Below are 13,721 nucleotides of genomic sequence, written 5' to 3' on the forward strand. Positions count from 1 at the left end.
AAGTATGTGCAGCTACAGCTGTAGTGAGTGTATATGTACAGCTTATAATAATAATAATAATAATAATAATAATAATAATAATAATAATAATAATAATAATATAGCTTACACATATGGTTATACATATGAAAACTATATACAATTGTGAGTATTAATAAACTGTTGTAAAAACTATAATTATTGTAATGTACAGTATGAATGCAGCATTTACAGTAGTGCAGGTGAGGTCAGTGAGATTTATGGATGAATCATACAGTACTTATATAAAGTGTCAGTGGGCAGGAAGTCCAATAACCATTTATTGTGAGTTTTGAACGCTGAACTACGTCAGATCGCTGTTCTGGCGTAGGTGTTGTTATTGTCCAGGTGTCAGAGGACAGACTGCATCCTCTGTGCTCCCCCATATGGAAAAGATACATATAAATCTTATAAAGTTTGTATCTGTCTTGTGTGAAACTTGTATGAAAAGCACACAAGAGTGAAAACAGATATAAGATCCCTTGAAAAATTTTATAATGAAACTTGTATGTTTTGGATACTTATTAAAAATAATATAGTAATGAGAAAGTGGCCACTTTCATGAGTAAATCATATATGTTTTTAATATTTCTTTTCCATATGGGCCTGTTCTGACGGTATGCAAATTGGTGGGGGTCCAGGGTGGGGGGGGACAGGATTTGCTAGGACCAGCCGCTCTAAGCACTAATGTTCCTTCCTTTTTAAAATGCCAGCCTTTTTAATGAAGGGATCTTTTTACAGACTGTTCGTCCATAAGAACACATCGTGGTGAATTAAGATGCACATTTTGAAGTCCTTCTTCTACACATTGTAGTTTCAACACGGTGGACGTCACATTGAGGTAAGGCTCTTCCCTTTTCCTAAGTCCTTAGCAATTCTCCTATCCACTTTCCCTTGACGCCAATGAAGGAAAAGAGGTTAGGAATAGGAGCTAGGAGACATGTTGACTCAAAGGTATTAAAGAGGCTCAGTTTGAGTTTGTGACTGGAAGTTGTGATCAGGAGTATTTGTGCGGCCTTGTGGTATATGTGTAAGTTTCACTCTCATGAGGAGAATATTTAAAGGAGTCATACAAAGTGTGTAGCTCACAATTTCCTGCAAAATACACACATTAAGGTTGGAAAAAAAGCACATTATCACTGTTGTGATTGTGATAGTGCCTACCAGGACAGTTTATTTTCAGGAGGGTGATATCAGAACAAATGCATAATTGGCACTATGTTTGTTCTGTGGCTCTGTCCTAAAACTGTTCGTCCAGTCCTCACACTCAGTGTTTAGAGGCAAGCCTCACTTGTTGTTCCTCAGTAACTGTTTTCATGAAACAGAGCAGCAATGAACTGAAAGGAGTTTTTTCTTCTTTCCACACAACAAGCAACTTGTCGAATATGTAACAAATAAAAGTGTTACTGTGTTAGATTATGCCTGAATGTTACAATGTGTTATCTCTTATACCAACACAGTAAACAGCAGACGTCGGAGAGATGTGCGGATCATGTCTATATTGGGTCAGTCGTATCTATATGACGTCCAAACTAAGTCTACAATTTGGACGTCCAGCTATGACCCGTCTTGGACGTCAGCATTTGAACTTTGGGTCATTTTATGGATGTCTTTGTCAGGTGCAGCAAATTTATATGACTAACAAATATAAAATTGTTTACAAATATCAAAACTGTTTTCATCAACTTTATACATATGAATACAGATTATTTAAATATCGTGAATTATAATTTTACTGAAATTTAATTTACCCTTAGCCAGCAGTTTTAAATTTCCCTCGATGTCACCTGCTCTGGCCCCTGGGAGACAACTGAGTGTGGTTGCTGGTGTCTCTAGCTTCACATGTCTCAGAACAGAGTCGGGTTGGTACTGTGGCTATAAATTAGGTCGTGAGTACACAGAGAGTGTGCCACATGAAGATTATACTATGAAATAAGAAGATATCAAGTTTTTTATTAAACTGCTATGCAGATAAGCTACACAAAAACCCACCGTGTGCTGGAACAGGAAGTGGTACTCTAACGCAGAGAGATCGAACACCAAGTGACAGCGCCATCCAAAGGGTGGTGTAAATATGGTATCTAAGCAGGTTCTTACTCTGGATGGCATTACCTTGGCCTCCAGTAACACTGTGAGGAACCCTGGAGTCATTTTAACCAGGACATGTCCTTCAACGCACATATTAAACACATATGTAAGACTGCGTTCTTCCATTTGTGCAACATCTCTAAAGTTAGAAATATCCTGTCTCAGAGTGACGCTGAAAAACTAGTTCATGCATTTATTACTTCCAGGCTCTATTTATTTGGACATTTTACTGAGATACTTTCTTTTTTAAATCTCACATGTATCAATACTCATTCAATCATTTTGGGAAACATCTTTATCTGTGATCAGCTGATGTATATCAGTGTGTAGCTCAGTCTTCATTATCAGTACCAGTGCGTACCTCTTCAGCTGTAGTAACCCGAACAATGAACTATTCAGGAAGCCCTGAAGTCTTCTGCAGTGGCCCTGCTGTCACTCGCTCTTCCAGCCTCCCCAAATTTCTCCAGTGCAACCAAATAACCTTTTCAAAATCATCACAGGCTATACTCACACACACACACACGCCCACACACACACACACACACGCCCACACACACACACACACACACACACACACACCGGGGAACTGAAAAACTCCGGCTTTTGTTCATTTTAAAATTTGAAGAGTGCTTCTTCACTTTGACCGTGATGTATCGACACACTCACCCCCGCAGAGCCAGCTTAATGTGCACTTAGTATGCAGGCCGGGGCCTCATTAAAATGCAAAGTGTGTTCTGGGAATGAAAGAAAAAAACAGTTGCTGCGCCGTAAACATGGAACTGTGATTTGCTCCGACGAGGGGAGGGCCAAAGAGAGCCAGGCGCTTCACCCTCCCCTCTCTGTGTACAGTGATGTCTCAATCATGAAGAAGTCAGAGTGTCTGAGGACCCAGCTGAAGTGAAGCAGAACACAACAGGACCAGGATGGCTTTTGAATTATGCAATTTGATACAGAGAAGCACTGTTACACTTTTAGCTCTGGGTAATCTCTCAGACATGGCTTTTCTCTCTAACTCGTGTAACCATCCTCCCGCTCTCCCTCACACAAATACTCATTCCCTTTGTTTTTTACTTATTTACAAAGTGGAATCCTTCCTCTGCCGGTCCCACAGTATTAAATATGCAGTGCAATGCTGTCACGTCAAATACTCTTGTTCCTTAAAGTGCACCAGGCCTAAATGTGATGCTAATAGAAAGAGAGTGGACCATTTAGTGAACACAAAGTATTTGCTTTGGTGATTTATTAAAAACACACTCTTCACATTGGGGTGCCGTTGATGCCGTTTCTAACATCCTGTGAGATTCTACCGTCGCATTTCCTGCAGGTCAAAATGCACAATGGAAAAGAAATACTGGAAATATTTTTATGTGCAGCTTCACATTTCACTTTGTATTTGTGTCAGTGTGGATCGTCAAAGCTAGAAGAAACAGTAGGAAGCTTTCAGTGAGAACATACAAAAGATGTACAAGTGTGTGCGCAATAAGACTGTTCATAAAGTTGTCACTGTGACAAAAACATTCGTTTGTTTGTTTTCTTCTTTCTTGTTTTAACACCAAGAGTCCATAAGACCATAAATGAAATTTAGGAAATGCATAAAAAATAAAAGTATTACACGTTATGACTAAGAGGACAAAGTAAGGCAAAAAGCACAATAACCCTAAAGATTACATAAATATTTAAAACAAACCCTTAAAACCAGCATTAGAATAAAATAATAAGATAACTGTCTGTGTTTTGGTGACAGGCTGCTGGTAACAAACTGCCTAAAGTTACAACGTACGAGTCGTCGTCTCCACTCACTGTTTGTTGACTGATTGTTGTCTGTTTTGTCTACTTTGGTACCTAACGTTCTGTTTATTTAACCTTTGTGTGCGGCGCTTCTGTCTGTCTATGAAAAGTGCTTAATAAATAAACTTTAGTCTATTCACAAAGCTGGAGTTTGTTTCCTGCTTCAAGGATTCATAGTTTAGGGTCACGCAGCTCAATAATGAAGAAATCATTCCTCTGAAAATGTCGTGATACGGAGTCTGATGACTCTGTGTTTGTGTTTTGTGTTAAAATTCAGTGATTTAGTTTTTGTTATTATTTGTTATTATTTGTTATTATTAGTGTTCTTGGTCCTATGTTCGTGCTTCCTGTTTTACTTTGGCGAGTCTTGCGTCCTGTGCATCAGTATATTCTGTTTTGTCTCATCTGATTGGTGTCAGCTGTGTTCCCTCGTTTCCTTGTGTGTGTATATGTGTGCTTCCCTTCATTCCTTGTCGGATCTTAAATAATCAGGCCCCATCTTATCTTAATGACCTTGTAGTACCATATCACCCTATTAGAGCACTTCGCTCTCGCTCTGCAGGCCTACTTGTTGTTCCTAGAGTATTTAAAAGTAGAATGGGAGGGAGAGCCTTCAGTTTTCAGGCCCCTCTTCTGTGGAACCAGCTTCCAGTTTGGATTCAGGAGACAGACACTATCTCTACTTTCAAGATTAGGCTTAAAACTTTCCTTTTTGCTAAAGCATATAGTTAGGGCTGGACCAGGTGACCCTGAATCCTCCCTTAGTTATGCTGCAATAGATGTAGGCTGCCGGGGATTCCCATGATGCATTGAGTTTTTCCTTTCCAGTCACCTTTCTCACTCACTATGTGTTAACAGACCTCTCTGCATTGAATAATCTGTTATAAACCTCTGTCTCTCTTCCACAGCATGTCTTTATCCTGTCTTCCTTCTCTCACCCCAACCAATCACAGCAGATGGCCCCGCCCCTCCCTGAGCCTGGTTCTGTCGGAGGTTTCTTCCTGTTAAAAGGGAGTTTTTCCTTCCCACTGTTGCCAAAGTGCTGCTCATAGGGGGTCATATGATTGTTGGGTTTTTCTCTGTATCTATGAAGCACCTTGAGGCGACTTTTGTTGTGATTTGGCGCTTTATAAATAAAATTGAATTGAATTGAATTGAATTGAATTGAATTAAATTGAATCGTCTGCGTTACTTCTGCGTTCTCTCCTGTGTGTCACCGCCTGCGTTTCCTCTGCCAGGCATTCCCTCCGTGTCTCCACGTCTCAGGTTTTCCGGTTGTGTTTCAGGTTTCCAGTTGAGCTTTCCCAGTCTAGGTTTTCTTTGTTCTTTTCCAGTTATCCTCCAGTTTATCTGTAGCGTTTGTTCAGCCCTACATAAAGGCTTTTGTTCATATCCACCTCATCCCCGTGTGTCTGCGTTTGGGTCCTCGCTCTCTCCTAATTGCACGCTAACCGTGACAGTGAAGTAACTGAAAAAGCCGCCACTTCTGAACTTCTGAAGAAATTCAAGCCTCCAACTTAAAATAACCAGAAATTCTGGCTTCTTGGACCCATAACATGAAGAAATGAAGGCTGCAGAGTGCTGCACTGAGTGTGCTGTTTGTTTGTGTGCAAAGCGAAACCTTCAACTTTTTTTTCTGTTTTTGATAACATGTTCGATGATAAACTTGCAGTAAAGATTCAGTTGCTGCTCATTAGATTCTTGTAAAAATAAATTAGAGTGAGAAATGATATTGATCCAGAAATCACAGGACAGACAGACCACAGTGATGTGGATCACGGCATCAGTGGGATCGTTGTGCTTTTAAGCTTCACTCACGATAACAGATACACATCTCCTGACACACAGAGAGCACACGATGAACACATGAATGCTTTAATGAGCTGAAAAGGCCCCACAACATCAACAAGCCCATGTGAACTTTTAAATATGGCTTTCCTTTCCTCTTCTTTCTTTTTGCATGCATGAAACTGTGTGTGACGTCTCGTGTGGAGACACTGTGCCTGTTCATGCAAAATAAATTCATGCATATTTAAGAAGGATGCAAATGAGAGTGCACCATGAACAGGGCTTTTAGCTTGAAATTTAATTACAAGTGTACTTCCCTTTGCAAATGAGTTTACTTTTCCCTTCTGTCTCTTTTCTTTTTCCCTCCTGGATCGATGTTATGAATTCCAAATCTGGCATGACGGTTTGAGTAGAAATAAAACTCCAAATGCCCATCTCATGTTTTATACAACAAAGTGACTTTTGTTTCAAAAGCAAAGTGAGACAGAGACAGAAAAAACACAAAAGAGTTTTTCTTTTGCTTCATATATTTGCACATTCTCAAACTGATGGTTTTCTATGTGGGTGGTGCGGCTCACCTTGGCTCAGAGACGGGAGGATGGGCTGTCAACTGCCTCTCTCCCTCGATGCTCGTCCTCGGTGACCTAGTTTCTCTGTTATGTTCATTACTACGTTCAAACCAGAGCTAATGTAGGAGACTTGACCCTCGAGGCGAGGTCAAGGTCTAGTGTTCCCCTATTTCAGCTCCTTCAACGCCCACGTTTTTGTCCTTCTAGTTGTCGGCCTCTTCAGGGCCTCTTGCTCGCCTGATACCATCTCTCCCAGAGTGCCAACACCCCTCCATCAATGCGTTGTTTACATGCTTGCACCACCAGAAAGCTTGGGACGAAATCAAATCCTTTGAAAGCTTAATTCTCTGAGGTTTTAATTTCCCATTTAAGCAGTAGGACTTGGATGCCAGTTGTCATAAAAGTGAATACGATCCTTATTTAAGCCCCGGTTAATTTACACCCACCAGCTACTTTATGGGATTTGATGACCAGTAAGAGCTTTGAGGGGACATTATAGCACAAAGTGACTCTGTTTTTAGGAGGAGCCCATTTGAAATCTTATGTTGCAGCTCTGTGTCTTCCAGGGGAATTGCCTGCAGCACGTTGGCATACTGAGAGAAGCCTTATAAATATCCCTTAATCTCATTCCCTTTTCCAAAGGGCAGGGAAACATCTTTTGAGCTTGGCCAGTGAGAAATCTCCTCCTTTTGTCGATACTAATTTGGGGTCAAATGTAATGCAGGGTGGAGTCGGTGAACCAGCAGGGGAGACGAATCAATACGAAGAATGGAAGTATTTCCAGTAGTTTGATGGCTGGTTAGTTAGACGTGTATATGTGTCTGTGTGTGTGTCTGTGTGTCTGTGTGTCTGTGTGTGTGTATCTGTTAGGATGCCTGGGTCGTTGACCCAGGGCTTTTGAGTTGATTATATTATTTATCATTTCTAGTCTTTGGTTTCTTTGATAGAGTTCTGTCTTATGGTTTATGTCTCTGTGTAATCCTTGGTTGCTGTCTCCCCTGTCTGCTGTATCCCGTGTCCAGTCTGTGTCTGCCCTGGTCCCACGTCTCTGTTCCCTCTGTTGTAGTGCCTGCATGTGAGTCTGTGTCTTTTGTTCAGTCTGTGTTTTGTGTTTCCTGTTTTACTTTGAAGGTTTCTGTCTCTTCTCAGTGTGTTCAGTTTACGCTTCCTTGTCTCGTCAGTTCTGATTTGCCCCAGCTGTGTTTCCCTCCTGTTGTCCATTCCCTGATTGCTCCCTCTATGTATTTAAGCCCTGTGTTTCAGTTTGTCATTGTCGCGATCTACCGTTTAGTTAGCTGTGTGTTTTTTCATTCCTTCGGTGTAAGTTTATTTTGTTTTTCCCTGTTATGTTATTTGAGTTTAAGATTAAAGCGGTTTTTGAGTTTAAGTTTTGTCTCCGGAGTCTGCACTTTGGGTCCTTCTCCTGCCTGCACGCAGCCACCCCTTAACAGAAGATCGCGACCATTACATGGACCCAGCAGACAGTGAGCTGTATGAGCGTCAGGAGGCAGCCATCGCCCAGCTGGAGGAGGAGCTCCGCTGGAAGCCGTGGCGCACTCCGGATTTTGAGCACATATTCCGCGGAACTCGGCTGGCTTTTGGAGGTCCCCGAAGTTGCCAAAAGCCTCCGCCTGCTGCCCCGCTCACCCCCAAGCCTCGGCCGCTTCAGGTGGGAGTGCTCCGTTTTTCTTCGGATGCTCACGCTCTAGCCTCTGCATTGCCGTCCCGCACGTCAGAGGCTCAGCTGTATGCCCCGTCAGCTTCCTCACCTCGGAGGAAGCGACGCTCACGCCGCCGTCACTTTTCACCTGCCGAGCAACTCCCACTGGTGAGTTATAATGACTGCTTTTCACACATCCCACCTGAAACCATAACTGAAAAGGACAATAAACTCACTCCAGACACTGTTGGAGTCTCCCTTTTGGATGATGACATAGACTGGGAAAAGCCTTTTCGTTTTGCTCCCTCTGAACAGGGAGAAGCCAAAGATAATAAGCACTCGCCAAAGGCTGTTAAAGGAAAAACTGTGAGCAATCGTAGCAGGTCTAACACACACAGTTCAAGTCCTGGCAGTTCTGGTTTTGTCAAGTCTGGTCCAGTCATCCCCAAGTCAGTTCACTCTAAGACTGTTAACCCAAGGACTTTAAAAACTGCTAAAACAAAGACTGTAAAACATGGTGGAAGAGATGCAAAATTCATTTTTGATAGGTCTGTTTTTGTTGACCCAGTATATATTAACTCTGAGCCTGCCCGTTTTAAGACTGTTTTTTCTGAGCCACCTCCTCTGCCCCCTTGTGTTACTGCTCCCAGGGCAGCTCGGACCCAGCATACCCCTGCACCCGTATCAGTTCCTCGGGTGAGGGAGGCTGAGGTCCAGCTCGTCTGTGCTCCGGTTCCCAGGCCGGCTGAGGCTCTGCCAGTCCCTGCACCCGTACCAGCTCCTCGGGTGGGGACAGCAGCTGCCCAGCTGTCGCCGCTACCTGTCCCGGTTCCCAGGGTGAGGCCAGCTGGGACACAGCCCACCTCTGCACCCGTACCTACTCCTCGGGTGGGAGCGGCTCGTGTCCGGCGGGTGTCTGCACCCATTCCTGTGTCTGCTGGAGGCTCAGGCGAGCCTATCCAGCCCCTGTCCTTGTGTTCTGGAGTCTCAGAGTTAAGTCAGCAACCATCATCACCACCATCACTACTGCATGCATTTCAGTCCATAGCTCAGTCATTTGCTCTGTTAGCAGCCCAGTCCATAGTTCATTTTCCTGTGTTTCCGTTAGCTCAGCCCTTTGCCCACTGTGCAGTTCAGCCATCTCCCCAGTGTTCAGCTCCGCCATTTGTTCCACCACCCGCTCAGTCTTCTGTTCAGCCAGTAGTCTCTGTCCCTACTGGTCCTGCTTCGGCGTCAGCTGGAGGGCCCGAGGAGCCCGTCCAGCCTCATGCCTCGTCAGCTGGAGGGCCCGAGGAGCCCGTCCAGCCTCATGCCTCGTCAGCTGGAGGGCCCGAGGAGCCCGTCCAGCCTCATGCCTCGTCAGCTGGAGGGCCCGAGGAGCCCGTCCAGCCTCAGGCCTCGTCAGCTGGAGGGCCCGAGGAGCCCGTCCAGCCTCAGGCCTCGTCAGCTGGAGGGCCCGAGGAGCCCGTCCAGCCTCATGCCTCGTCAGCTGGAGGGCCCGAGGAGCCCGTCCAGCCTCGTGCCTCGTCAGCTGGAGGGCCCGAGGAGCCCGTCCAGCCTCGTGCCACGTCAGCTGGAGGGCCCGAGGAGCCCGTCCAGCCTCGTGCCACGTCAGCTGGAGGGCCCGAGGAGCCCGTCCAGCCTCGTGCCACCTCAGCTGGAGGGCCCGAGGAGCCCGTCCAGCCTCATGCCTCGTCAGCCGGAGGGTCCGAGGGGCCCGTCCTGCCGCCTGTTCCCGCTGGAGGGTCCGAGGGGCCCGTCCTGCCGCCTGTTCCCGCTGGAGGGTCCGAGGGGCCCGTCCTGCCGCCTGTTCCCGCTGGAGGGTCCGAGGGGCCCGTCCTGCCGCCTGTTCCCGCTGGAGGGTCCGAGGGGCCCGTCCGGCCGCCTGTTCCCGCTGGAGGGTCCGAGGGGACCGCTTCAGCCGCCTGTTCCCGCTGGAGGGTCCGAGGGGCCCGTCCTGAAGCCTGTTCCCGCTGGAGGGTCCGAGGGGCCCGTCCTGCCGCCTGTTCCCGCTGGAGGGTCTGAGGGGCCCGTCCAGCCTCCTGCCTCCGCTGGAGGGTCCGAGGGGCCCATCCAGCGACCTGCGTCGCCTGCAGCGCCACCACCTGCGGCTCCCACGCCGTTCCCTGCAGAGCCGCCCTCGCCTGGTCCGGCCTCCGAGTCTTCGCCCTCGCCTGGTCCGGCCTCCGAGTCTTCGCCCTCGCCTGGTCCGGCCTCCGAGTCTTCGCCCTCGCCTGGTCCGGCCTCCGAGTCTTCGCCCTCGCCTGGTCCGGCCTCCGAGTCTTCGCCCTCGCCTGGTCCGGCCTCCGAGTCTTCGCCCTCGCCTGGTCCGGCCTCCGAGTCTTCGCCCTCGCCTGGTCCGGCCTCCGAGTCTTCGCCCGCGCCTGGTCCGGCCCCCGTGTCTTCGCCTGGTCCTGCCTCGCTCCGTCTATCTTCGCCTGTGCCTGAGGTCCCCGTGCCGTCTGGTCCTGTCCGTCCTGCTCGTCCTGCTCGTCCTGTCCGGCCTGTTTGGCCACTTTCCGGGCCGATGACTGGACATCATTACCGTTACGGACGGCCCCCTGACCTGCGTCGCCGCCGGCGCCTCCCGCCCGGCCGGCCTCCGGACCTGCTCGGTCGCCGCTGGTGCCTCCCGCCCGGCCGGCCTCCTGACCTGCTCGGTCGCACCGGTCGCCGCCGGTGCCTCCCGCCCGGCCGGCCTCCTGACCTGCTCCGCCGGTGCCTCCCGCCCAGCCGGCCCCCTGAACTGTCCTCTTGGCTTTTGGGCCGCCTGCCTCCGGGCCGCCCCCCTGAACTACCCGGGTTTGGACTGTTGTGCCGTCAGCCTCCGGGCCAGCCTCCTGAACTTTTTTCGGGACTGTTGCCTGGGCCTATGCGCCTTTCATGGGCTTTTGTCTGTTTTCTTTTGGACTGTTGCTGGGCCGCTGTGCTGTTTTGTTCTGTTTTGGGTTTTTTGCTCCCTGTGTTTTTTGTCTTTGGCTCCGTGTGTTTGTTTCTTTTCGGTCCCTCCATCCTGTTCCCCCGCCGCCCGCCCTGGTTGGGTTGTTTTTTTTGTTTTGGTGTTTCGGGTTGGGCTGTCTGGGAGCCAGCCCTTTAGGGGGGGATACTGTTAGGATGCCTGGGTCGTTGACCCAGGGCTTTTGAGTTGATTATATTATTTATCATTTCTAGTCTTTGGTTTCTTTGATAGAGTTCTGTCTTATGGTTTATGTCTCTGTGTAATCCTTGGTTGCTGTATCCCCGTGTCCAGTCTGTGTCTGCCCTGGTCCCACGTCTCTGTTCCCTCTGTTGTAGTGCCTGCATGTGAGTCTGTGTCTTTTGTTCAGTCTGTGTTTTGTGTTTCCTGTTTTACTTTGAAGGTTTCTGTCTCTTCTCAGTGTGTTCAGTTTACGCTTCCTTGTCTCGTCAGTTCTGATTTGCCCCAGCTGTGTTTCCCTCCTGTTGTCCATTCCCTGATTGCTCCCTCTATGTATTTAAGCCCTGTGTTTCAGTTTGTCATTGTCGCGATCTACCGTTTAGTTAGCTGTGTGTTTTTTCATTCCTTTGGTGTAAGTTTATTTTGTTTTTCCCTGTTATGTTATTTGAGTTTAAGATTAAAGCGGTTTTTGAGTTTAAGTTTTGTCTCCGGAGTCTGCACTTTGGGTCCTTCTCCTGCCTGCACGCAGCCACCCCTTAACAGTATCTATATAAACTACCAGTCAAAGTTATGACACACCTTCACATTTAATGGTTTGTCTTTATTTTCATGACTGTTTACACTCTAGATTCTCAATGAAGGCATCAAAACCATAAATAAACATGTTTTATATTTAAGACTCTTCGTAACACCCCCCCCCCCCCCCCCCCCCCTTGCTTTGCACACTCTTTCATTCTCTCCTTGAGCTTCATGAGGTCGTCACCTGAAACGTTTTTCCCAATAATCTTGATGGAGTTCCCAGAGATGCTGAGCACTTGTTGGTCCTTTTGCCTTCAGTCTGCGGTCCATCCCAAACCATCTCCATTGGGTTTATGTCAGGTGACCGTGGGGACCAGACCATCTGGTAAAGCACTCCATCGCTCTCCTTGGTCACAGCCCGTACACAGCCTGGAGGTGTGTTTGGGGTCATTGTCCTGTTGAAAAATCAATGATGGTCCAAAAATGCAAACCAGATGGGATGCATGTTGCTGCAGGATGCTGTGGTAGTCATGCTGGTTCAGTGTGCCTTCAGTTTTAAATAAATCTCCATCGATGTCACTAGCAAACCCCCCCCCCCCCCCCACACACACACACACACCACACCATCACACCTCCTCCATCTCCTCCATGCTTCACAGTGGGAACCATGCATGTAGAGACCATCGTTCACCTTTTCTGCATGGCACAAAGACACGGCAGGTGGAACCAAAGATCTCAAATTTGGACCCATCAGACCAAAGCACAGATGGTCTAATGTCCACTCCTCGTGTTTCTTGACCCGAACAAATCTCTTCTGCTTGTTGTTTTTCCTCAGTCGTGGTTTCTCAGCAGCTGTTTGACCGTAAAGGCCTGATTCACACAGTAAGTAAAAGTAAAAAAGTACAAGCTCTGAAATGTACTCAAAGTAAGAAAGTAAACAGTAACTCTTCAGAGGAAATATGTAGAAAAACGAGAAGCTCTATTTTCTTTGCCTCTAAAAAAGAAAATGTGAACAGTCAGGGGTCAAAGTTTGATTCAGTGCGTGGGGGACCCTAAAATCAGTGTCAATGGCTCAGCACAAGGAAAAAAAGCACAATTCATAATAATTTATATGGAGGGGTCCAGTAGATTTTCTTAATATACAGCCTGTGGTCAGCTGACCAGCTGCTCTTTGCAGATTTATGCACCTGAATTCAGCCAGATGTCAGCAGATGTTTCAGGAGTTGTCCTGTTTCTGCTGCCTTTATACTAGACGGTCACTGTGCACCAGTCACACACTGCTCTTTACTTTAAATCCATCACAGTGCAGAAACTAAACTGTTCATCCTGCACTAACCTGCACAGCATTTTCATGCAACAGTTAAAGAACAGCCTGTCTGTTTTGCAGCATGTTTCACAAAATATAAGGAGCAGAAAGTACAGACGCTGGTTTAAAAATGTAGGGAGTCAAAGTCAAAAGTTGTAGAAAAAAACTACTCAAGTAAATTACAGATACCCGAATATTCTACTTCAATACAGTAACAAAGTATTTGTACATGATTACTTGGATTCACACAGGAAAAGAAACTGAGTGGGTTTGTTCTAAGAGGGTAAAGAACAATCCCAACACGGAGCAAACTCTGCAGGCGCATCATTGATCCGTGTCTACACTGAAAAACATGGGCGGCTGTTGAATTTGCACATAAGGACCTCATATGTCCAACATGTGTCATCTAAGCATAATTTAGTCCTGGTACCCTTATACATGTTGTTGAAGGATGTTCACACTATTACAATAATTTATGTTGAAATGAACGAAAGCAGCCATGTTTGCAGGTCAAAAACTGCTGCACTGTCCACTATTTTGTGTCTCGCTTTGGAAACGTCAGTGTGGACTGGAGCTCTACACTTTAAAGGTAAATACAAATTATGATGCCTCAAAGGCATTTATGTCATTTATCTTTTATGTTTCCTTTAAAATAATTCATTTATATGTATTTAAGTTAGAAAGAAGTAAAAAGGTCAAAAATGTTAAATTTTAAGATTTTATTTTGAAGGTGAACTTGAGCTTATTGGTTCATTTCCTGTTTACTTCCTCTTCCTGGTTGCTCTGAGAGGGAGAGTGAGGCGCGCTCATGCTCTGTTCAGGCAATGCTTTTTCACCGCTTGTCAAATG

The 13,721-nt window shown here is 46.7% G+C and overlaps 1 protein-coding gene across 1 annotated transcript in view; it reads left to right on the forward strand.

Annotated features, from left to right (window-relative positions):
* Nucleotides 1-6,875: 6,875 nt before the first annotated feature.
* Nucleotides 6,876-13,721, forward strand: part of LOC146524126 (uncharacterized) — a 49,096-nt gene continuing 42,250 nt past the window's right edge. The window contains exons 1-2 of the mRNA XM_085134982.1: nt 6,876-8,079; nt 8,227-9,479. Coding sequence (XP_084991108.1) covers nt 7,720-8,079; nt 8,227-9,479 — 1,613 coding nt within the window. The 5' untranslated portion in view covers nt 6,876-7,719. The remainder of the gene's footprint in view (nt 8,080-8,226; nt 9,480-13,721) is intronic.

The sequence above is a fragment of the Neolamprologus multifasciatus genome, chromosome 2 (assembly GCF_963576455.1).
Source record: "Neolamprologus multifasciatus chromosome 2, fNeoMul1.2, whole genome shotgun sequence".
NCBI lineage: Eukaryota > Metazoa > Chordata > Actinopteri > Cichliformes > Cichlidae > Neolamprologus > Neolamprologus multifasciatus.